The 26,374-nt window shown below is 44.2% G+C and overlaps 1 protein-coding gene across 3 annotated transcripts in view; it reads right to left on the bottom strand.

Moving 5' to 3' along the window:
* The window catches only part of TENM4 (teneurin transmembrane protein 4), a gene marked incomplete at both ends in the record, with an annotated part of 380,135 nt that overhangs the window by 93,855 nt on the left and 259,906 nt on the right, over window positions 1-26,374 (bottom strand). For all 3 annotated transcript variants that reach the window (XM_080355605.1, XM_080355606.1, XM_080355607.1), the window contains 2 exons: window positions 5,831-6,047; window positions 23,193-23,339. In XM_080355605.1, coding sequence (XP_080211731.1) covers window positions 5,831-6,047; window positions 23,193-23,339 — 364 coding nt within the window. The remainder of the gene's footprint in view (window positions 1-5,830; window positions 6,048-23,192; window positions 23,340-26,374) is intronic.

The following is a 26,374-nucleotide window of genomic DNA, read 5'->3' as shown; positions in this document are numbered from 1 at the left end:
GACATATTTACAGAGACCTTGCTACTCAGTGGTGGAAAAAAGAAATGTGCAAATTGAATTCTGATCAAAATTTTAAACCATAACAACTCACTACTTTTTGTACTTGGATTACTGACCCGAGGGCCATCAGGGACAGTTCTTGCAGCGGACAGCAGATTCTGCTCTCTTATGCATCTTTATAACTCAGCTGGTTATTTTTAGCTGGCCGTGTAACTGGAATGGGTTAATACTGCTGGCAGCAAGTACATATATACAGGCTGACTCAAAAAAGAAAGGGTATGAAGTATATACTTAAAAATCACCTAATTTCTTTTCAAATAATCTTTACAAAAATGCCAATTCTGTGCATGGTTTATGGTTCCTGAGGTACTTTAATCCTATGCCAACATTTAACATAAAAGACTCTGTGGATCAGGACTTTAGCCTGTTCTTGCAATTTTCTGACACTGTCCCTCAAGAGAGAACAAATATATCAGGTGTCCTGCTTGAAAGCCAACAACTTGACACCACTGAATCTTGTGCTGCTCCTTATGGTGATGGACAACTAAGAATGGGTTAAAAATACAAAGCAAACAGCAAGAGTAAGTGGTTTCAAAATCAATACAAGAACGATCAAGTAGCAGAAGAGTACTTGTTATCTGTTCATCAAAAGGATGTGAAAAGACATTCTGTGCATTCAGAATTTAATTTAGCTACTTGCTTTATCATCATAAACACTCATTTCAATACGAGCAATGATTATTTTTTCTTCCCAAACATGAATTATATAAAATTGCTTATATTTTGGAGGAGACAAGGTCTTTACCTTTATCCATCAGGGTAATTTATCATTGTCTTTCTTCTTCTTGTGCAGTGGTGAGAGAGCTTGTCAGCTCAGCTTGTTCCTTAAAAGCTGGAGTGTAATTCAATAATAAATTCATTCAAGGGCTAGCTGTCACGAAGCATTCATTTATTTGTATCCATTAGGTGATCTGCACTGTTGTTCTCTCTAAAGGGTAGCTAAGCTGCATTTCTGAAACTCAATAAATATATTGAATAGATATTCAGTCATCTCCTTCACACTGCTGCTGCTTCTGCATAGGCCATACGGGAATGTAAATGTGCTGTGGTTCTTCCAGAGGTGATAATCACAGAGTAATAGGATAGTTTGGATTAAGAGGGACCTTCAAAGCTCATCCAGTGCCACCCTGCCATGAGCAGGGACATCTTCACCAGCTCAGGTTGCTCAGAGCCCCATCCAGCCTGGCCTGGGATGTCTCCAGGGATGGTTCATCCACCACCTCTCTGGCCAACCCGGGCCAGTATTTTTTCACCCTCATCTCAATTAAGGAATTAATATTAGGAAAAAGAAGGGAAAAGATCCATCTTAGGGTTCCTTGCCAAGCAAGAAAGGCACACTTACATGAAAGAAGTGGAAATTAAAGAGTAGTCATCCAAATACACCCCTCCACACCACCATGGATGGCATAAGTGAGGTTCTGAAAGGGTTTGGCCCATGTTGGGCAGCTGGGATACAATCATTGATAAGGCTGAGCAGACAAGCTCGCTAATAAGGGAAGCATCAGAATGCCAGTGTCAACCTGACAAAGGACTAAACGTGCTGACATTCAACCAGGTCCCAAGTGGGGATTTGCTACAGTGGCACCAACAGACGTGGTTTGCAACAGATCCTGCCACTCAACTTTCTGAGCAGCTGATGCAGTGGGACACCCAGGAGAAAAAGAGTGTACAATGAAGAGCACAGTTTGTAAGAGCCCTGACCGGGCTCAATACAAGAAAGTCAATTCTAAGTCATTTGCAGGAAAACCAGCATGTGCTCTGTTTGTTTAACCTGCTTCTGCATAGGCCATACAGGAATGTAAATGTGCTGTAGTTCCTCCAGAGGTGATAATCACAGAGTCACAGAATAGTCTGGACTGGGAGGGACCTTCAAAGCTCATCCAGTGCCACCCCTGCCATGAGCAGGGACATCTTCACCAGCTCAGGTTGCTCAGAGCCTCATCCAGCCTGGACGAAGTTGGAATCATGATTGGATCATGGTTGGAAAAGACCCTCAAGATCATTGAGACCAACCATTAACATCACACTGTCACTAAACCATGTCCCTAAGAACCTCATCTACGCATCTTTTAAACCCCTCCAGGGATGGTGACTCCACTGCTGCCCTGGGCAGCCTGTGCCAATGTCCGACAGCTTCTTCTGTGAAGAAATTTTTCCTCATATCCAATCTAAACCTCCCCTGGCGCAACTCGAGGCCCCAGAGCTGGGACACAAAGATGTAGGACATCCCATGCCCAGCAGTCTATAATCCTGACCTACCCCAAGGAGATGACTTCATGAATCACATGAATCATAGCAGCAGCAACAGCAGGGAGAGGGTTGTCCCAGGGCAGGAGGCTGGAGTCCTCCACAAGAATAAAACGATTTCCTGCTCTTCCTCCTGTTGGACAAACTATTGAGCCAGGAGCTGGAGGGGGAGATGAAAATGGTTCATCTTGCTGCCAGATGCTGCTGTAATCTTTGTGGAGACACTAAGCAGTTCCAGAGACAAGAGGGATCACAGACTCACAGAATCATTTTGGTTGAAAGAGAGCCTCAAGATCATCGAGTCCAACCATTAACCCAACATTGTCACTAAACCATGTTCCTAAGAACCTCATCTACATGTCTTTTAAACCCCTCCAGGGATGGTGACTCCACCACTGCCCTGGGCAGCCTGTTCCAATGCCCGACAGCCCTTTCTGGGAAGAAATTGTTCCCAAGATCCAATCTACATGTCCACTGGTGCAACTTGAGGCCGTTTCCTCTTGTTCTATCACTTGTTGCTTGGGAGAAGAGACCAACACCTTTCTTGCTACGGATGAGATTCAACAGCTACTGAAGAAAGGACATGTCCACCTGTGCAAATACAGTCAGTCTCATTTGCTCAGGCTAACTGGGTCCCAGACAGTCCCAGGCCATGCTCTTCCTTGGAGAAGTCACCGTACCTGCTGCCGAAGTGTTGCCATTTCCAGGGTGACAAGAGACACCTGTGTTAAGGTTCAGCTTTTAGGTGGTGAAAGCAGACAATGGAAACTACAAAGAGAAGCCAAGTAAGCAGAAAACACTTGCAATGGTTGAGTTTATCCAGATCTATAGGATCTTTAAGAGCTAGCAGAAATGCACAACATCTTTTGATATTGAAAAAAAACCCAAAACCAAAACCAAAACCTGGCATTTTTAGCAACCCAACAGACTGCTAAGCACAGACTGTGTGCTACGATGTGGTCTCAGGGGTATATATACCTTCTGTTGAAGCCCTCCACTGGTATTTGCAACCACACTTGTGATGAGTCAAGATATTTGAGAGATGCAACACAATTGCAGCCTGAGGTGACATATCTCTAGACCATATTTAGTGATACACAACCTATGCTGATATTTTAAGAATGGCAACTTCATAAATCATCACTATCTCTGTATAACTCTTCGTGCTTAGATGGAACAAGGAGTCCCATTTATTAGTTCCACAGCAGTTAATGAAAAGCAATCATTAAAACCCTTCCTATTGATTCAAACCTCTGCATTCCCTCACTCTAGTAATCTATATGCCAGATAAACATTTCTTCTAGCAGGTGCTCCTTTTGAATCTGAATCTTTCTTTAGCAGGATGTCTGCAGATGGTTAGTAACTCCTTCCTACACAGATCATCAGATCTGTGAAATGCATATAACTTCTGTTTATGTGACCCTAAATGACAAGTTCCTTCTGCTGGTCCTCTGCTGGCACTCCCAGAAACAAATTCACTGTGTCAATGATAAATTCTTATTATTTTCTCCCAATTCTGTGCTGCTGAATGCAAGTAGCCTTTAAAGTGAAGCTGCAATTTTTTTTTATTACACATGTATACTCATATAGTTTAATTGCATAGAAAAGTTCATTAAACACAGACACGTGTCTACCGAAATTCTCAGCCTGTCAGAACAGATACAGACGGACCTGATACCAGAGTTCTCTGTAGACACACATCTGACTGTGAGCTCAGCTGAGGAATTGCAACCCTAAATATATCAGAAAAATGAAATTGTGAGTGTAATCTATTTTATATTTTGAGGCTTAATTTTACAGCAACAAATCACAACAACTAACAGCAGAGAATTCATGATGCTAACATGTAGTCCAGAGCCTGGACTGCTCAGCATCCAGAACCTACAGTCTTCAGAATGCTGATGAAGTAAAACAGTTTGTGACATAATCTCAGAATCCCAGGATGGTTGGATTGAAGGAACCTCTGGAGATCATCCAGTCCAACCCACCTGCTAACGCAGGGTCACCAGAGCAGATCACACAGGAAGGTGTCCAAGTGGGTTTGAATGTCTCCAGAGAAGGAGACTCCACAACCTCTCTGGGCAGCCTGTTCCAGGCTCTGGCACCTCACAGTCAAGAAGTTTCTCCTCATATTCAGATGCAACCTCCTGTGTTTCAGTCTGTGCCCGTTGCCCCTCATCCTGTCATTGGCACCACTGAACAGAGTCTGGTCCATCCTCTTGACACCCACCCTGGAGATATTTATAAACATTGATGAGATCCCCTCTCAGTCTTCTCCAGGCTGAACAGCCCCAGCTCTCTCAGTCTCTCCTCATAAGAAAGATGCTCCAGACCCTTAATCATCTTTATAGTTCACCCCTGGACTCCCTCCTCTAGTTCCTTGTCCTTCTTAAATGAGTGTTTGGCCTTAATCTGAATCACTGTCATCAGCTTTCTTAGACTCTGAATGGCTTGGCAGCAAGAGAAATAAGGGAAACTATTGCATTAGGCCAACTCCCTGACACTGGTGTGTTTCTAAGTGGTGCATGTCTGAGGTCAGCTTGTCACCACTGGAGATGGCAATGCACGGGCGGTGGTGCCCAAGGGATGCTGGCGATGTCCCTGCATGGAAGAGCCCCAGGTCAGACCCAGAAGGGCCTGAGAAGTGTGCTGAGATGCAAATGCTGAGATAAATACCCCCAAGAACACAAGGGTTGTATATTTTCAGTGCCAATCTCTTCACTGCTGTGTGTGGGAAAGCTAAAAGCAGGTAATGACTGGGTGGAATTCAAGGAAGTCCAAACCCAGGTGTTGAGAACCACCTCCTGGCTCAGAGTCAGCACTTCTGAAAGGCAATGCTCAGGGCAGACACTAAATGATCTAAAAACCAGATACATCAGGGTATGCGTTATGGTGTTCTGCTACAAGGACATGACTTTAAAGAGATGACCTCCCCTGACAGCCATGCATGTGCCTAAACAAATGGCTGAGATGCAGCCACAGAAATGAACTGCATAAGATTTGCTTGCCAGATCCTGGTTCTTGATGATGGTTGCAGTGATAAAGAATGTCCCAGTATCAAAACTAGTCTGTAGTTAACTTGATTGTTTGCATTGGAAATCACTCTAATCGCCCTCCCTAGACTGGCAGATTGTCTTCAGTTCTTTTGAGGCCTGTAATAGTCACACTATAGGTTGTAAATATAATTCTAATTTTCCTCTCTTTTGGCTCTGTCAATGGAAGAAGTTCTTCCATTCGGTATTTACTGGGTACTTCTGGAAAATGACAGTCACTTGAACTGGAAGAGCCCTGATGAATGGATGGCTTTTATTTCTAGAAATAAGAGAAGACAGAGGAGACGCAGCTGCTCATGTATTGCAGATGAGGGGACAGTCAGTAGAATTACATCAGCCACAAAATTCTTCAGATACCTACTTCCATTAGACAGTTTTCATGTTCTGCATCTTGCTGCCATTTCACATCTTACCATAGCCAAGTGTCTCAGTCTTTACCTCCCGCTGAATCAAAGCCAAAATTCACTTACCCTCCTTCAAAGGGGTTGTCTCCTGGGATGATGTGAGTGCTGTCCTTGCCAATCAGGAACTTGATCCGATCGTAGAACGAATGCAAACTCTGCTGGGAGACAGGGGCTTGTGTCTCCTGGATGATGTCCAGGGGGTCTGGGGAGCCCAGGCACAGCGCGTTGACGTGGCACAGGGGCTGCAAGCAGCAGTCGGGGTCCATGCAATCCACCAGGCCATCTGCAGAAGGGTAAGGAAAGGTGTAGAGCAATGGAGTGTCATGGAATTCAAGGCACAAAGAACGTTTTCCAATGCACACAACAGAGAAATGTGCGCAGAGTAAGGCATGTTTCCTTATAGTCCCAATGAAGACTCCCAAATATGCATTAACATGTGTGTATATGTGAAAAATTCCCACATACATATGAGATTAGAAGCTAAAAAACCCCATATTTGAGGTTGAATCTGGGACAAGCCATTTTACATCTCAGTCACTTAGACAACAACAGAGCCCCAGATGGTCTGTTATGATTTTTTTTCCTGTGCATATACCTATGGCTTTTGTACATCGATCCTGTTGCCTGTGTGATCCACAGGCACACACCAAAGCTATCAGGGTCACTTTCAGCAAGACTAAATAGTGAAGAAAGCCACGGTATCTATCACAGCTACATAGAAATCTATGCATGCAGCCCAATAAAGATTCTGGCTAGACAGATGAGAAGTGAGATTTTGCTGGGAAGGTTTGGTCTCTTTTTGGCCTTTGTCACGTTTATTCCACGCAGATGCAGAGTAACAGATGACCTCAAACTCCCAGGATATAAATCTTGTCCTTTCAGCACTACTAAATTAATAATAACAACAAGAATAGCAGTGGCCAAGCTTGCCAAGCTTACTCTAGTAAAATGAGGGTTTGCATATCTGTCAAGTCATCAAACACACAGACAGTTCCACTCCCTCCCCCAAGCTGCAGCAGCATTCCAAATTCATTTTGAGATGCCACTGCTCATTGCAAACCGCTTAGTAAAAAGCGGTGACAGGAAAGGAAATACATTCAAAAAAAAAGCTCAGAAGAGGTTTGATGAAGCATCACAGTCAGAAATAAAAGTTGTTAGCATGTAGCAGAGATGGATCTTTAAATCAGATAAGGGAACTGGATGTTTTTGTTCTGGGGTAATGGGATATGGAGCCCTTCACTTCCAGCTCATCAGTTTAAGCAAGGTACTTTGATAGAGAATGGAAATGGTTACCATGTGATGGCTGTTCAAAGACCTATGTGAAATGAGCAGCTGGTCTCAGCGTAGTTGATGGGACTGTTATGTATCAGAGAAACCACCTTTAGAGCTACATCTTACTGGCAATTTCAGCACAGAGGCAAGAAATGAATGTGCTTGGAGAGCAAAACTGTCCTGAGAGACAGGACTTTCCTGAAGTGGGATGAAATTTGGAGTTGTCAGGATAACGTATTTTTTATCTCAAAGAAACACTAAATTAAAACAAGCCAGTTTGTTATTATCACAGGTCGTGAGCTTCAGTCTCATCCCAGTTATTCCAATGGGAATTAGAAGTCCTTTCAGTAATGTTATTTGCATTACTTTGAATTTATTGTAGTATCAGTAGGATGAGAATCTGGTCTATTATTGTTGTAGGACTTAATGATGTCTTGCATGTCACAGACTAGGGTTGTGTTGGGATATACCCGTGCCATTCCTTTACACTGAGAGTGGTGAGAGCCTGTCCCAGGTTGGCCAGAGAGGTGGTGGATGAACCATCCCTGGAGACATCCCAGGCCAGGCTGGACGGGGCTCTGAGCAACCTGAGCTGGTGAAGATGTCCCTGCTCATGGCAGGAGTGGCACTGGATAAGCTTGGAAGGTCCCTTCCAACCCAAACTATTCTATGATTCTATGATCACTGGCAACATCATTTCATGTGGTTGCCCACTCACAGTAAACTGAACGAAACGCCTGTTTATTCCCAAAGCTTCCAATCTACATGTGGGTCAAAGTGGAATGGGGATCTGCTCCACGTAGACGTGCACACACACACTACGAGTCATCTCCACAAGTGCTCTGCACCTGCCATTAATGATAATGGGAGCAGTGCTACATTAGCAAAAGTGCTTTTGAAAATCCCATCCATTATCCTTATCTCTGTCTGTTCTGATATCTCTACATCTATATAACCCCTTGCAAAATTGCCACAAAAAATTTATCAGCCCAGGCACAAAACCTACCCATCTGCCTTTTCTCTTGATGACTAGTGATAATGAAAAAGAACTAATTACGTTTTATTTGCCCATTAAAAAAATGACTTGCTGCAGATGATTAGGCCAGTAGGATTCCGGAAGGTCAAATCTCAGATGGGGTTTGAGAGACAGTTCACAGAATTAAGACCTGCATAGATATAATATGCTTATCCATAGCCACCTAATAGAGGAAAACATGGAAAATAAACAACAAATCAGCCCTGTTATTCTATCGACTACAATTTCAAGTGAGATAAAAAGTTGTTATTTTTTCCCACACGCTAATAATGTTTTCTAAGGCTTCAGAAAGAGGATGGCAAAACAGCTGTACCACAGCTCTTCATTACCCTGTCTTTATTCCAGGCATGGGAAATGTGCTTTGGGACCTGAATTTGCAAGACAGGAAGGAAACGTTGCCTTTGCAGGAAATAGCAGATAAATGTTTGAAGAGCAGATGCACAAGGCAATGTTTTGTACAGGTGGGAATGTCGAAGCCTCATCTGCAAATAAGCCTTTCAACTAATGGGTTTCAGGCCTGTATGGAATAAGTTGGGGGTAATTACACCAGAGAGGTTTTGTCGCTGACATCTTAAAGCCATTTAGGTCCTCAAGAGCTGAAACAGGGTTTAGCTACTCAGCTCGCTCTAATATCAACAGCAGCTTCAGGGCAAAGCATTTGTTTAGCTTAGAAAATGTAAAGACCATTTTTATCTGTGACATGGAGAACAACAAGACTTCAGTTTAAAAAAATCACAAATAGATCCAAGCGGTGCCCTACAGTGAGTTGTAAGGAGATAAAGTGAAATTGTACACAGCTGGGGAATGACCTATTAGCGAGCAGTGTTGGGGAAAGGGACCGGGGGGTCCTGGGGACAGCAGGGTGACCATGAGGCAGCACTGGGCCCTTGTGGCCAGGAAGGCCAATGGTACCTGGGGTGGATTAGAAGGGGGTGGTCAGTAGGTCAGAGAGGTTCTCCTGCCCCTCTGCTCTGCCCTGGGGAGACCACACCTGGAATATTGTGTCCAGTTGTGGCCCCTCAGTTCCAGCAGGACAGGGAACTGCTGGAGAGAGTCCAGCGCAGCCACCAAGATGCTGAAGGGAGTGGAGCATCTCCCGTGTGAGGAAAGGCTGAGGGAGCTGGGGCTCTGGAGCTGGACAAGAGGACACTGAGGGGTGACCTCATTAATGGTTACAGATATATAAAGGGTGAGTGTCAGGAGGATGGAGCCAGGCTCTTCTCGGTGACAACCAATGATAGGACAAGGGTTAATGGGTACAAACTGGAACACAAGGGGTTCCACTTAAATTTGAGAAGAAACTTCTTCATGGTGAGGGTGTCAGAGCCTGGCCCAGGCTGCCCAGGGGGGTTGTGGAGTCTCCTTCTCTGCAGACATTCCAACCCGCCTGGACACCTCCCTGTGTAACCTCATCTGGGTGTTCCTGCTCCATGGGGGGATTGCGCTGGATGAGCTTTCCAGGTCCCTTCCAACCCCTGACATTCTGTGATTCTGTGATTCTGTGAGATCTCTCACTGGACCTATCAGAAGAGTAAGGATAAAACAACATTTGCAAGAAGCTCCTTACCCACAAAGAGCAAGGCATCCAGGCACCTGCATGGATTAACAGAAAATCAAATCAGAGTAAAATCAACCTCATGATTTAACGCTCCAAATAGACAAAAACAAACGTGGGAAGCCAGCACCAGCAGCAAGGGAAAATACAGCAAGGTATGATCTCACAGAGCAATATGAACCCGTAATAAGAAGTCCTTTGAAATGTATAAAGCTTAAAAGTCAATTTTCCTTAGAACTCACTGCAAAATTTTTAGAGAGAGTTAACAGGAGGTGAACACGGGATCAGTGGCTTCTGCACCCCAAGTTTTGCAGCAGCAAAGCACAGAGACCCATGATTCGTGTCTGGATTCCCAACTCTGGTAGCTCCCAGGGCACAGATATGCAGCACTATAAGTTCTCAGTTATGGCCATGTTTATACAGCTCTTGGTTTTAAAAAGTGGCATAATGTGACCATGACACTTCAGACCAGAGAACAAATGTGTTGCTGAATTATCTCCACACAAGTCTTGCGTAGAGGGATTACAGTAATTCACATGCTTTAAGGTCAAAGAGGCTGCTACAATCAGCTTGTCCGACCTCCTTCATACACATTTCTTTTTCACTTCTTTCCTCCCCAGAATGGCAGTAAAGCCTGTCTCTGAGAAAGATATCTTATATATCAAAGACAGCTGATTACAGTGAGTCCACCACTTTCTCCGATAAGCTATTCAAATGCTTAATTACTGCTAGGATATTGCATCTTATTTCAAAGTTGAATGTGTCTAACTCTAATATCTCACCACTGGAACTTGTTTTGCATTTGTCTGCAATGTTACTAACATTTCCTTCTGCCCTGCATGCTCAGATATCTTTGTCAAGTGCAAGTTCCTCCACACAGAGCAACAATCCATTCCAAACCTTTTCTCTCAACAGCCGAGGAAGATGAAACTTCCCACCGTAAGGTTTGTTTTCCAGCCGCTGAATTTCTTTTTTTAATAAGATCCTTTGATCTCTTTCCAGGAATTTCACATCTTTTGTTATGTGTGGGCACAGAACTGTGGTAGCAGCACTGGGTACAGAAGAGATATCGCTTCCCAACTTTGGGGTTTTTATCCTTCTAGGGTTCATAGGAGTTTTTAGCAAAAGCCTTGCCCTAAGAAGTCATGTTGAGACAATTCTCTCTAGTGACCTCTAAATCCTGTTTGGAGTCATTGCTTTTCATGAGTCTCCCAACCCGTAAATATAACACGCTTGCTTTGTTCCCAGGGGTATTACCTTGCATTTTCCCGCATTAAGACACATTTTGTTTGATTGTGACCTTGTAGCGATGCGAGTCAGATCATTCTTTATCAGAATGATCCGGGTACATAATTTACCACCATGCTAAGCTTTAGGTAACCTGAAGACATTACCACGAGAAATTTAAGCTACATTCTAAGACGATGATGAAAATGCTGAGTAGGTTTGGATACAAAAACCAGTTCCAAGGGATCCCTTCAGAAACAGCTTCAATCATGGATGCCTTTCAATTAAGAAATTAATTTGGACATCTGTCACTGAGCCAGATTTTAAGACATCTCTCGCGTTCCTTATTATTTCCATGCAATAGGAGTTCTTACATCCTTAAGATATTTTATGCATCTTATATAGACACACGTGTCCTTAACGCCCAGGCTGGCAATCCTGCCAAAAATAAAACTCTTTTCTCACAACTCCTTTGTATAAAGCCACGAAATAAATACCTTCTGCAATCTCAGAGTTACCATGGGGTGAATCAAATCACTGCCTTTGTGACAAGGGAGCCATTGGCAGGACATTGCCACATTTGGTAAATAATGTGATTGATGGGCTGCATTTTTCATTAAGGCTTGTAATCATAAAGTAAGACTGGATGGGACCTCTGGAGGTCATGTTGTGAGCCCTGTCTCATCCCCTTCAGAAAGGGACAGACATTAAGACAATGAAGAGGATCAGCAGAAAATGTTCATTTCCTGCCATTTAGGATAAAGCAGCTCCAATTTATTCACCTAACAGTATGTTCTAGGGACTGAGTCCACTTTTTTTTCAGATAATCTGCACTCTGTATATCACCAGACAGCCAGTTTTACTTTGGGATTACTACATCTAGTTCCTTTCTTGTTGGTGGAATTTGAATGCTGTTTTCAGAAAGAGGCTCTATCTAATTTCAAAGATAGCAAATCCATCAATCTCAGTAGTGAACTCTTCCAAATGCTACCTTAGACTGTAAACTCCTTGGGACCTGAGACTATCCTTTTATTTTCTGTTCTCAAGGGCTTTGAAATGCCAGCGCAACTCAATGAAATAACCCAAATTCTCATTAAAGACCTGTATCTGTTATGTATTTTCAGCCCGTTCTCCATGCAAATATTGCTTCATGGAAGAGATTGGACTCAGAAGCTACCTGTGCCTTTTTGGAGAAGGACCTTGGCCTAACGAGCATGACACTTGCTTAATACCAGCTGTATAACAACTGGTATTAACTGACCTAAAACACTCTCACTGTAGAAACTCAGATAGCGACCTTAGACAACGACAATAAACCTGAACATTGTCCTTATTCAAAAGGAGTTTCACAAGACAGTCAATATCACAAGAGCCTTCCATAGTCACTTGAATGCCAAACTTAAGAAGGGCTAAAATTACTTGGCTTTCAAACACTGCTTGTGACCCAACACTTTCTGAAAACTGAGCCCTTCATGATGTTTAAATAGCATGCAAAAAAAAATAAAAATACAGTCACGCAAGCCAATCAGAAGTTTGGAAAATCTGGAGCTACTGGAGTCAGTGTGGAGGACTCAGGGCTGTGTCTTGGTTACTCTGCCCACCGGAGCTCCAGGTGCTCTGGAACATCACTATCTCACGCTCTCTGGTATTTACCATGCAAGGAGATGCAGGATCCAATCCAAAAGCAATTTTCTTCTCAAGAAAACAAGAAATAAATTGAACCTACTCCAGGTGTGTTGTGATAGAAACAAAGCTGGTACAGTAAGCACCATATCTGCTGGGTGGTTGGCTAAATGGGACATGCTGCTTCCCTCCTGAGGCTGTCTAGAATCATAGAGTAGGGTGGGTTGAAGGGACCTTCAAAGCTCACCCAGTGCCACCCCTGCCATGAGCAGGGACATCTTCACCAGCTCAGGTTGCTCAGAGCCCCGTCCAGCCTGGCCTGGGATGTCTCCAGGGATGGTTCATCCACCACCTCTCTGGCCAACCTGGGACAGGCTCTCACCACCCTCAGTGCAAAAAATTTCTTCCTCATGTCTGGCCTTAATTTGCCCTCTTTTAGTTTAAAACCTTCACCCCCTTGTCCTATCCTAACACATCCTACTAAAAAGTCTGTCCTATACTTTCTTATAGACCCCTTTTAAGTATGTAAAGGCCCCAACAAGGTCTCCCCTGGAGCCTTCTCTTCTCCAGGCTGAACAACCCCAACCCCAACAACCCTTATGTGTGGTCTAAATCTCCCCTCCTTCAGTTTAAAACCATCACCCCTTGTCTTGTCACAACAGTCCCTGCACTGGATTGAGATTTTAAGGCCCATAACCAGCCATTTCCTGAGAGGCGAACTAGCGTGCCTATGGAGCATCACTACTTATGAGGAGAGGCAGATCTTTTGGCTCACTTCTAAACCAGGATGAGTGCAACATATTCCCTCCTCAGAAAAAACCTTAATTTTCATGTTCAAGGCCACTACTATCCTGCAAAATAATTACTCTCCAGCAGCAATGGGGCTACTGTCCCTGCACTCCTTGGGTTGCAGCTGCGCTTGCTGGCTGCAAAGTGCTCACAAGTCCCACGGGAGCCTCACTCCTTTTTCAAATCCCACGCAGTCGAGCTTCCAAGTCCCTCACCCACCACCTCTCAGCGCCAACAAGGTGTCAAGGATTAGAGTTTTGTACAGAAGCAAAGGGCTGGTTTTGAGAGACTGCTTCTGCAGTAAACAAGATCAGCCGAGAGCTAATAAAATTTCAAATTAGCTGTGACTTTTCATGGCCCCACAATTGTGTTGGCTGATTTAATGGGCAGCGTCTTACCTCGCTGAGATTGAATAATTGAACATTTCTACAGAGTTATGGATGCCGCAACAAAAATCTGTCATGCTAACATCAACAACAGAATGCAAATAACCTTCAGGTAGAGGTGTTATTATGTGTTTAAGCAGACTGTGACAGTGCTGCATGTCAAGTGTCGGGCTGGAACAGGCAGGACACAGGTAGGGATGGAGCTGTTTGTAGGCAGAGAGCATCCTGTGGACCGTGACACGCGTTGACAGTCCCAGACACACAGACGGGAGGAGGAGGTGAGCCTAAGGAGTCTTGTTAGGGTAAATCATAGAATCATAGGATTATTTGGTTAGAAGAGGCCCGCAAGACAACAGAGTCCAACTGTTAACCAAACACTGGCACTAGACCATGTCCATAAGAACCTCATCTACGTGTCTTTTAAACCCCTTCAGGGATGGTGACTCCACTGCTGCCCTGGGCAGCCTGTTCCAATGCCTGACAGCCCATTCCGAGAAGAATTTTTTCCTAATATCCAATCTGAACCTCCTCTGGTGCAACTTGAAGTCATATCTGGGAAACCATACATGAAGAACTCAAGGATTGCTCCTGCTGAAGATCATGAGACTTTAGATTAGATATAATGGATAAATTCTTCCCCATGAGGGTGGTGAAGCACTAGAACAGGCTGCCCAGAGAAGCTGTGGATGCCCCATCCCTGGGAGTGTTTAAGGACAGGCTGGATGGGACTTTGAGCAACCTGGTCTAGTGGAATGTGTCCCTGCTTATGGCAGGGGGTTGGAACTTGATCATCTCTATGATCCTTTCCAACCTCAACTATTTTATGATTCTATGATTCTACATAAATAATTGCGTCTCTCACCTCATCCAGTTCTAAAACTTTCCTTTCTGTGCTGTTCACCAGACATTATCACTTTTTGTGGGGACACTGTCTGTCTTGTATTACTGGGAGAATTTGGATGGGGAGCGTTTAATATCTAGATGTTCAAAGTTAAAGCTAACAAAGCATGAGCCTTACCCTTGAGCAAATCAGATTTTACTCTTCCAGCTCTAGTCTACACTCTGGTGAAAGAGAGACTAAAGGAATGGCTCAGTACTTCTGCACAAAACACAAGTTATTGTGCAAGTGAACGCTAGTGCTGATGAAGGTTTATGAAGGTAATGTTGTTCTGACCTGAGCTGAGGACCAACACTCAGTTTACTTCATCTAAATTTGGGGAATGAATAGGCTTTACTCCTGCACTTTGCAGAGAACAGTTTTACCTATTCAACAGAAGCATTGTAGCTTTTGGCCTCCCTGGAAGGAATCAAAGGAAAACAGAACACAAATGTAAGGAACAACAGCAATGTGACTGTCAGCACCCTGTGATCACATTAGCTATTAATATTCTCTTTGCTCTTTCTATCCCACCTACTCTGTTTTGATTTTGCCTGAATAAGGTTATATCCTGGCTAAATTAGATTGCTACTTGCTTGGGAAAAGAATTGCCTTCACATCTTTCTCTAAGTGCTCAGCACATGTTTGCAAGTTCAAAGTAATGTAGTCATATGTAATAGTAATAATGTATTTGAACTACAGGACTCCTTGGGCTCTCGTGGAGGAGCAGAGTTCTGCAGTGAGAGTCGCTACAGAAACACTTTGCAAAAAGTTAATCCTAATTCAGACCTACATTATTGTTTTTAAAAAAACAAACAAACACCAAAAACCAGAAAAGTAAAAAAGGGAAGTGGAAAGAGGAAATCACAGAAAACACATGATAATCTGGGCATAAACCAGGGCTTTAATTATGTGTTTAGAGCCTACAAGTTCACAGCATCCCCCAGCGCATCATTGCTCCAGAGGATACAGTTGATGCAGCTGTATCAAAGGGACTCTTGCATTCTCCAGACAGGCTTTCAACAAAGGGACTTACGTATTGCACAACCTGCAAAGCAGCACAGAAACCAGACAATCTGTGTTTAATTGGAGTTAAATTCACGAAGCTGGACCCTTCTCAGTAGAGGAGGGACTGGCTTTCAGACAGGGCAGTAAACATTAATATTAACCTGATCAATGGTCATGCAATACTGTGCCTGAAACTGTGTCTTTTAGGAGCAAAAACACCTCTAAAAAATGATTCCTCTGAGAAAAAACAATTCCAAGCCCAGATATTTTTTGTGGGAGCAATGGGTTCACACTCTCAGGAGCTGAGATATTCTTGTCACCGAGGTCTCTCACTTTCCTAGCAAGTGCTGCAAGTGTTAAGCTACTGCTGAAAAAACCACTTCACCCTAACATATTCTGTTGACTGAATCCAAGGCAATTCAAACAATCATCGGAGCACAGTTGGGAAAATGGTCTCAGATATCTCAGATATGGGCAAGTTTCTCAAATCCTGGACAAGAGGAAAGTGGCCTATCCACCCTATGCACCCTGAGCACACTTGGGGCAATGCTTGGGGTTTTTAAGAGGATTTTCCGCCCCAAAGAGAAAGCAAGAGTTTGCCTCAGGTTTGGCAGAGCTTCCCTGAATTTCTCCTTTGAGCACCGATGCCCAAACTCTGTTTACGCATCTTTGCAGGTGCAGAAATGCTTTGTGAAATGCGTGTCCAAGCCTGTCTTTTCTGAAGAAGGTTCATGTCATCTTCTCTTATATCTAATATACCAGCAGTGCCTCCTTCCCATCAGTTATTTCCCTCATTTCAGCAGACAACGGTACGTTTCTTTCAGCTCAGAGGACACTTGCATGGTTTATTTCAGAATCTATTATCAAAGGCATTTCATTAAGGACTAATCCAAAGTACTGGGAACTCTCCCAAGCTGTCAAGACAACCCACAACCGCTGTGAGACCCTCAGTTCACACCACATCATCTTCAGCCATTGCACAACCAACACCAGGATGGTGTAATTTGGGGGTCCTGACAGTCCTCAGTGTTAAAAACCAGCCGTGGTTGATACCCCATGTTACCGACCAACATAGAACTAGCAAAGAGCTGAAACTTGGAAATGGGAACTGGTCATTTTGTTCTCTTACTTGAGGAAAGGTTGATTAACAGTCATCGTAAAACAGCGGAAGAGAAGCTGGGTGATTTATAACAAATTATACCAGCTAGCCAATCTTTTCAGGTACAGCAGACTTTCTCATCTTTTCAGCAGCACTTTGTGGTTCCTCCAAGATGACCCTGTTGTTTGACTGGATATAACTGTGATGGTAAATGCTAATTTACGACAGCTGTTTTCCCAGGTGCGTTCAGATCTCAACACTTCCCTTCATAAATGTAGCAAGCACATTAATGCACCATTTTTTATGGGTTTGAGGAAGCAGGCAGCTCCCACACCATGCCCAGGAGACAATCTTCTTGCACTATAAAACCCTTGCAGGCATGAAGTAAAGCTTCATAACAGTGTGCAAAAAAAGAAAAAGAGAATATCTGAAAGCACCCTACCACCTTCTCTGCAGCTAAAGCATTTGCAAAGACAAAGGTTTGTGCTCTGGAGTTCTCCTGGATCCTTTGCAATTCCCTTTACAACCCTGACGCTACTCTCAGGTGTAAGTCTACGTGCTGGCAAAGAGCAAATCAGACTCCTGCCAGTTCTCTGACACGTTGTTGGGCATATGGTGGACAGATGGTGGACACACGGGTGTTAAGAAAGCCAGTGTGCAGCGCCAAAATTTCTCATGCCAAAGAATTTGAGATGCTGTTGTCCCAAAGCATCACACAAGTCTCCACTTTACTACAAGGACTATGTGATGCTTGACTGGGGTGAGCAAGACACAAAATATTACTCCATGGAGTTGCACCAGTGGGCTGTGGGGTACAGTCAAACATACAGCATTGATTTGTCTCAGAGAACCCATTCCTGAATTACATCGTCTCTAAAGTGAGAGTTGGTTTCTAGTTATTCAGCAATAACACTCAGGGCTGCAAGGAAAGGCAAAAATCCCATGTGCAGCGGCTCAGTGGCTTGAGGTGCTCACTGCTCCAGGGTTGGAAACTAAGGCGACTTGTAGTCGTATCTGGTGGAACACAGACTGAACTTGCAAAGGCAAAATGGGGCCATGTGTGCATTGGAACCCTGTATTTGTGCTCAGCTAAATGCATGGTGTGTAGCTGTCATGAAGGACACAAACTGAGGGGCAGAAGCTTTGCTGCTATGGTTCTTGCACAAGAGAACAGGATGGTTTCATTGCTTCAGTCCCAAAGGAAGATCATTGAGCAGATGAGATGTAAGAAAAACACAGTTGCTACACTTCTGTGTAATGGTGTGCAATACATCTCAGGGAAGAACAGCATTATTTTAATGGGAAGATTATCTATCTGTCTTTTTACCTATCCATCTATCTATTTATGCAAATTATCTTGCAGTAATCACTAACACAAACTTTTGGAAGAGTTTAAATTGGGAAGAGGCAGCAGAGACCAGCAGACAACTAAATATCAACCTCTAATTAACATGAAGGCTAGACAATATTAGGAGCATTTATATTTGAATTTTCAACTCAGAAAGACTCTCGCCTTTCACAAGTAAAGCAGATTCACTTGGTCTAAGCAGAGTTCAGCAGCTGTTTAGCAACTGGAATCATTCAAAGCAGGAAATGAGGGACGTGGTCAGTTCTACTTCATAGAGAACTGGCGAGCTTTACCCCATCTGGAAGACTTGGCTACTCTGCAAAATCCCAAAACAGTAACAAAGGCCTTCATTGAAGCTGCTGTGTTGATCAGATGGAACTTTTAGACCAAAAGAACAATTTAGTTTAATATCTGCAATTCCTTCACGGTTTCAGGGCAGTTGGGTGTATCCAGACAATGATATGGTGAATTGCCCAACTCTCTGGCTCTCAATATGGAGGGAGTCATACAGTTAGATGATTTCATAAAAATACACAACGCTTGGGTTGGAAGAGACCTTCAAAGCTCATCTAGTCCAATGCTCGTGCCATGAGCAGGGACATCTTCACCAGATCAGGTTGCTCAGAGCCCTGTCCAGCCTGGCCTGGGATGTCTCCAGGGATGGGGCCACACTAAGGTCTCCCTGGAGCTCCTCTTCTCCAGCTGAACACCCCAGCTCTCTCAGCCTGTCCTCCCAGCAGAGCTGTTCCAGCCTTGGAGCATTTCTGTGGCTCCTCTGGCCCCTCTCCAACAGGTCCATGTCTTTGCTGCTTGCTTTCTCTGGAGCAAACACGGTTAACAGAGTTTTGCTGCTCAACATCTTATCTGTGAGACTGTGAAGAACATTCTCTCCTCTTCCTCTTCATTTTTCTTAAACACTCTGTTGCTAACAGAGGAGTCTACAAATGCAACAGAGCCCATATTTAGCCTATGGAATATCAGTCTCTTCTCAAGCCTTTGTTAAATGCCATCAACTCTACTTCTAGGACTTATCACAGAAGATCATTTCTTTGGTCTTTTAAACCTTCAAACTTATTCTTCAGGCACATGACAGAGCACTCAGTGTGGGGTGAGACAGGACTACTCTCAGTGAGTATTTACAGCCATGAATTAGAGGTTATTTTCTGCCAAAGAGAAGCAACAATCACTTTTTTCAGCTTGTTTTAAGGATCATAGCTTTTTACCCAGATTGTTAAAGCTCTGTCACTGCACTGGTGTCCCTTGACTGATATTGGATGATCGTCTGTTACTTGCTACAACTCCTTTAAATTTGATGGGGTTTGTGTTTAAAAGTGTAAATAAAGTGGACCTGGGTGTGAAACTGAAGTGCTACCTTTGACAAATGCCACTTGTGTGTGGAGAGGGGACTGCTCTCCTGGACACCTTTTTCCTAACCTGAGCGGAGATATCATTTCATCAGATCTCTGTCTGACCGACCCCTGCTTAACTTGTTATTATTTATCTGAACAACCTCCAGATTTAATAGGCAAACATGCCCTGTAATTTGGCACCCCCCTCCCTCGGGGTGTGATTAGGCTGGGATCTGATGAAAAAGATTTTGACTTCAGCTCCCATTATGCCAAGGAATTTCTGGCTGCAGGAATCTTGATTAGCAGACACTCGATACCACAGCACAGGAACCGGCTTCTGATGAGCCCAGGAAAGGTGAAACCCCCCCCAATGTGAACCCCCACTGTGGTCAGTGAGAGGAGCAGTAAGATGGACTTGGAGGTGCTGGTGGGTGGAAGACTGGCCATGAGCCGGCAATGCCCAGAAATCCACCCGTGTCCTGGGCTGCATTCCCAGCAGCGTGAGCAGCAGGTGGAGGGAGGGGATTCTGCCCCTCTGCTCTGCTCTGGTGAGACCCCCCTGCAGTGCTGGTCCAGCTCTGGGTCCTCAGCACAGGACACACATGGACCTGCTGGAGAGGGGCCAGAGGAGCCACAGAAATGATGTGAGGCTGGAACAGCTCTGCTGGGAGGACAGGCTGAGAGAGTTGGGGTGTTCAGCTGGAGAAGAGAAGCTCCGGGGAGACCTTATTGTGGCCTTTCTGTACTTAAAAGGGGCCTGTAAGAAAGATGGGGACAGACTTTTTAGTGGGGCCTGTTGCAATAGGACAAGGAGTGATGGTTTTAAACTAAAGGAGGGAGATTCAGGACAGACATGAGGAAGGAATTGTTGGCCCTGAGGGTGATGAGAGCCTGTCCCAGGTTGGCCAGAGAGGTGGTGGATGAACCATCCCTGGAGACATGCCAGGCCAGGCTGGATGGGGCTCTGAGCAACCTGAGCTGGTGAAGATGTCCCTGCTCATGGCAGGGGTGGCACTGGATGAGCTTGGAAAGTCCCTTTCAACCCAAACTGTTCTATGATTCTACGTGGTGTCTCAGCTTTGAGAGATGCTGCTCTGCACAGAATGTGACTCGAAGAGCAGGGGTCACCAAACAAAAGTAGGGACCCATGGGATGATATCTGAAATAGCTCAGAGAGATGATGCCCTAAATCTGTTTCTCTCCACTGATGGTACCCACGGTAACTAAGTAGCTCAGATGTTTGACTTCTGGAGTGTAATGAAAGGCCTTTCCATTGGCTACATTCATGTGCATATGAAGACAAATTCAGCAATAGCCCTGAAAGCCATGGTCAAATAACCCACCTTTGTCTGGTCCTTGGCATGTATCACTCCAGACTCTGATAGGCCCCAAAAGAAGAAGCCGTAGTGTTTTTACATATACTTCATGCTCTTTCAAGAGACTGTTCAGCTTTACATTTCTTCACTGCTCTTGGTGACAAAGTTTGTGGTGACAAAGTGGCTGCACCGAATATGGGTTCAATTTGTGCTCCCTAAAGACATGTGCCTGGTGTCATTTTAATTGTCTTTGGATATCTGAGAAATCGAAAGGCAGCCTTCACACATGAAGCTCTACTAGAGATCCAAGTTATTGTGAAAGGGAAGCCAGAAGCCATCTGGAGGACTTTAGGGGGTCCCAGATGGTGCTGGACAAAAGGCAACAGGCATTAAGTTGGAACATGGAAAATTATGATTAGATGTTAGGTGAAAAACGTTTACTGTAAGGATTGACATATACTGAAAAATGTTGCCCAGAGAGGTGGAACCTCCAGCCTTGGAGGTGCTCAAGAGTTGACTGGAGTAACTTAATGTAATTAGACCTGCTTCGAGCAGAGGGTTGAACTAGACAACTGTTGGATGTCCCTTCCAATCTAAATTACTCTATGGATGTTCTTCAAACGTCTCCACCTGTCTTGCTATAAGGATCAGCATAACAACTAGGGAACAGGAGCCTTTCTTTACCAATCTGTGCAACTACATTTAAATCCCTCTGCTAAACAAGGAACTCAGGGTTCAAAGCAGAAGTGCCCCACCACTGCTGATGTCCCCACCATCCGAGAGGTTGAAATTCTAGATGTGCACCCACAAGTACAGCACAAGCTGTCCATAAATGTGCATAAAAACCAAGTTGAGAAGGTAAACATGCACCTGTTCTGCTTTGCAGCTGAGAAGAGTCCTAGCAGTAATGTAACAAATTCAAAGCAATAGCACAGCGTATGACATGGGTTATCTGTAAACTGCAATGCACAACATGTACATGTACTTTTTTAGTGTACAAAGAGGAAAGTCAACACTCATTTGTGGGATCTGACACATGAATAAGCTGTCAGAAGGCAGTATGGTACAACTTATCTGTTGGTTTGCGCTAGCTGTGCACACCACTGCTCCACACAAGATCACCAAATGCAAGTTAGCAGCTGATGTCTACCAACTTGTAAACATGCCGATGCCTTTTGTCTCTCCTGTCTACATCTGCTGTCCCACAGGCTTACGAGGTGTCAAACACCTCGTTTCAAGGTGAGGGCAACCCAGTTACAAAGTTAGCACCTTGAACCAGGAGATATGAGGAGATGGCATTCCACCAACCTGCTCTGAGTCTTCTCATGCGCTTTTTGATGTTATACAGATGTGGTCTACCTCCTATGCTGGGCTGGGTTACTCCTTCTCCCCTCTCTCTCTTTCTGAAAACTTCACAGGTTTTTTTGTTGGTTGTTTTTTCCATCAGAACTGGGATTATCCTTGGGTCTACTTAACATATTTTTACACATTTCACGTGATGAATTTTATTGCTGCCCTGTGTCAGCTGTAAGTAGGAAAGACGACTACAGCGATATTCAGTTTCATGTGAGGCAAAAAGGGACCTTTGTTTTACAGTGTGCACTCTTTGTACTGTTCTCCAAGTTTTTTCCATCTTTTCTAAAGATATAATTTGGTCCATTTGCCATGCCAGATGTGCAGAAGTATTTTAAATATTCAATCAGAATCCCAGTTGCTGTGAAGCAGATAATCACAGTCTTGGCTTGGCTATTTTTGTACTTTTTTTTTAACTGTACTGTTATTGTGAATATGATAAAACAGAGGCTTGCAAAATGCAGTCTCCACTTCACAGTCTGGGTCCTGGCCCAGACTTGTGGTTTACAAAGCCTTTCGCTGAGTGACAACAAAACAAATTATGCAGTCTCCCTTATGCCTTAAATTTAATATCTCATCTCCTGCCCTCTAATTCAAACCTTCACACTGCACCAGGCTTTCCTTTGTAATGAGATAACTCTGAATATTAAGTTTGCATTACGCAGGGCTATTATTCACATGCCTGACATCATTATATATGGAACTGTAATCAATAAAACATGGTTTGAGAGGGATTGGATGGCTTGTGGGCATGGGGATCAGTCACCAAAGCCTCTAAGTTTCTGCAAAACATCCATCCCAAGTCAGTAGTGACCTATCAGAGAGCCTTGCTGGAATCCTCAGGCACTGAGGCCAAAGTTTGAATGCTCGGGGGCATTTGCTGTTTGGGGTGGTCCCCTTGTGTCACTGCTGAGCCATTCGTCTGGGTGACAGGATGATCACATAACCTCTGCCTGCCCTCTGGTGTACGGACTTGACTTGAGGACAAACAAGCCCCCCCTTCTCAGCCCTGGCATCCCAAATCCAAACCCATTCCATAGGAATTCAAATCCACCCTGCCTGAGTCAGCCTGGCAGATGTCGCTATCTGTTCTCCACCAGCTGTCAACAAAACAATCTGCCCTGCAGAATCTCTTCGCTGGGTTTATAGGCTCCGCGGAGCCTGACGTGCCACATGCGCTCATGTCCTACCTCCGTCGTTGTCTTTCCCGTCGCCGCACGCCGTCTCCATGGAAGTGTCGCAGCCCGCTCCCCTCCAGCCCAGCTGGCAGACGCAGTGCCAGCCGTTCATGTCCAGGGTGCATCTGCCGTTGCCGTTACACAAGCCAGGGCATCCCTCTGCAAGGCAAGCAGCCACACGGTCAAACACACTGGAAAGACAAAGCAACGCAGCCTTGAAAGAGGATCATTAAACGGCTTTTATTTTTTTTTTTTATTTTGCTTTGCCTTCAGTTTATTTCTCCACTCTGACTTGGTGTCTTCCCATCTGGAGAGAATTGTCCCAGTTTGGCATCAGAACAGTGGTGACCACTCCATGGGGCACTGTCTCCCAGGATGTCCTCACAGGACAACCTCAGCTATTGAATAATAAAATTACAGAATAGTTTGGGTTGGAATGGAGCTTCCAAGCTCATCCAGTGCCACCCCTGCCATGAGCAGGGACATCTTCACCAGATCAGATTGCTCAGAGCCCCGTCCAGCCTGGCCTGGGATGTCTCCAGGGATGGTTCATCCACCACCTCTCTGGCCAACCTGGGACAGGCTCTCACCACCCTCAGGGCCAACAATTCCTTCCTCATGTCCAGCCTGAATCTCCTCTCTTTTAATTTAAAACCATCACCCCTTGTCCTATTGCAACAGGCCCCACTAAAAAGTCTGTCCCCATCTTTCTTACAGGCCCCTTTTAAGTACAGAAAGGCCATAATAAGGTCCCCCAGGAGCTTCTGTTCTCCAGCTGAACACCCCAACTCTCTCAGCCTGTCCTCCCAGCAGAGCTGTTCCAGCCTCGCATCATTCCTGTGGCTCCTCTGGCCCCTCTCCAACAGGTCCATGTGTGTTCTGTGCTGAGGGCTGAGTTTGTATGTCAGAAAATATTTGGTGAACAACTAATTTCTCTACTGTAGTCATTTTGGATGGGATTAATCTGATCAGGTTACAATTCATCTATAACAGAGAGAACTTCAACTCTCTCTGTAGTCAGCAGAGAACTGTCCCATGGGATGAATTCCCTCCTGTGTCTTAGATACCCATCGTAATGAGCTGAAAACCTCCCTGGAAACACCCATTTCTCCCCGTTGACTACAGAGAGGTGATAAAACTTAGGGAGGATGAACACCAAGCTCCCAGTCTCTCACTAGGGTTTGATTTTCTCATCTGGTGACCTCTTGCTGAGATCTCCATCCTTTTATTCCGTCCCCCAAGAAAATAGCAGAGTAATTTCCACAGTAAGCAGTGGTATGAGCGAGGCTGCTCAGCTCACATGGTTCTGGGGGCTTTTTACCTGCAGAGCTCAAAAATCTTTACCAAGAAGCAGTCAGAAATGTAAGCCACATTTTACAGCTTAGGAAACTGAAGTACAAGGGACTGAAGTGACTGTCAAGGTCACTCAGCAGGACTGATTATACCAGGAGCACAATTCAGTCTTCCTGAGCCCTGTTTTAAAGCTCTCTCTATTTATACATCTGTTATGCAGTCCTGCCATATAGTTTTGGGTTTTTTCAGGCCCTCAGCTTTGCAAGACAGGTTTGTGTGTGACACTGTGTGCACATCACAGACTGAGAATCATAGAATCAGAGAATCACTTTGGTTGGAAAAGACCCTCAAGACCAGCGAGTCCAACCGTTACCTCAACACAGGCACTAAACCATGTCCCTGAGAACCTCATGTACGTGTCTGTTCAACCTGTCTAGGGATGGTGACTCCACCACTGCCCTTGGCAGCCTGTTCCAATGCCTGACAACCCTTTCCAGGAAGAAATTACTCCCAATATTGAATCTAAACCTCCCCTGGTGCAACTTGAGGCCATTTCCTCTCGTTCTATCACTTGCTACTTGGGAGAAGAGACCAACACCCTCCATGCTCCAACCTCCTTTCAGGCAGCTGTAGAGAGCGAGAAGGTCTCCCCTGAGGTCTTATCCTGTCCTAAAGGGTGACAACACGATGGCAAAGAGACCTGAAAGGTCTGTGTCATTGCAACATCTGGTTGACCGTATGATGCACGAGTGAAGAAATGTTGAGACAGCATGTGGAGCACATCACATCATCATGTGTCCTGTGCTGGGGAAAGATTGTCCAGAAATGCCTTTTAACTAAAGAACTTCTTAATGGTGAATTTAACTTATTTTCTAGGATTGTTTTTCTAACAAGTGAGAGGTTTACAGGGGCAAAAAGGGAAAAAAAAAAGCAACAAAGGGAGGTAAGAAAAAGTCCTTTTAAAGGACCTTAAATAAATTTTTCATTTACAGACATATGTTATATTTCAGTCTTTCAAAATGTGTATTCTGAGGGGGGCATATAATGTGTGAGTATGTTTGTGTATGTGTGTGTATTTTGTTATTTATACACTATATTAGTATTTTTATAGCACAGAAGACTTATTTATAGGCAGGAGTACTTGAAATTCTCCATTTTAATAACCATCCTTCAATTACTTACAGCAGTGTCAAATTTTTAACCATTTATTTTGATTTTTTTTTCCATTCTAGAGCTAGTTTATGTTTGTTCCCTTTGCTTATTTTCAGTATAAGCAGAAAGCATTTGCAGAATGAGAGAAGCGCATTGTTAAAATAACCTGCTAAAGTTACTTAGCTAGGTAGATTATCCCACTTTAGAGTAGATGAATTCACTTTGGATGGGACCATCCTGATGGGAGAGATACAACTTTTAATCCTTTTTTATAAATCTGCCTAAATTTGTCCAGGTGAGAAACCTTTGAAGAAATCTCTGTGTATTCTGCATGGCTCTGTTAGAGCTTGGTTGGGGCATCAACACTGATCACACCTCATGTTTTTACTATTTAAACTCTCAGATGGTTTTCTCCATCCTAAGAAGCATTTTCCATCCTGCAGTTGCAGAGGATGAGAAGAGACTCCTTGCAAAGGTGCTGTACCAAAAAGAGTTGGGTCATGAGAAGCTGAAGACACCACTATAGAAGGATGAGAGAAGAAGGGTTAGATGCCACTAGATCTTTAACCCAACAAGTAGTGTTTAATTCCTGGAGCAGACTCTTATTTTCTACAATGGGAAGAAGACAGATTTTAGAGGTTTTTGCTGGGAGCTAAAGACAAAAAGTCTCATGATTTGGTTCCAAGCCATGTAGGAACAAATCTGAATCCTGGAAATGGTTTAAGTTAGGCCTATGAGGTTTCACATGA

This window comes from Nesoenas mayeri (genome assembly GCF_963082525.1).
Source record: "Nesoenas mayeri genome assembly, chromosome: 1".
NCBI lineage: Eukaryota > Metazoa > Chordata > Aves > Columbiformes > Columbidae > Nesoenas > Nesoenas mayeri.
Note: the sequence above shows the minus strand (reverse complement) of the source record. Positions and strands in the feature narration are given on the sequence as shown.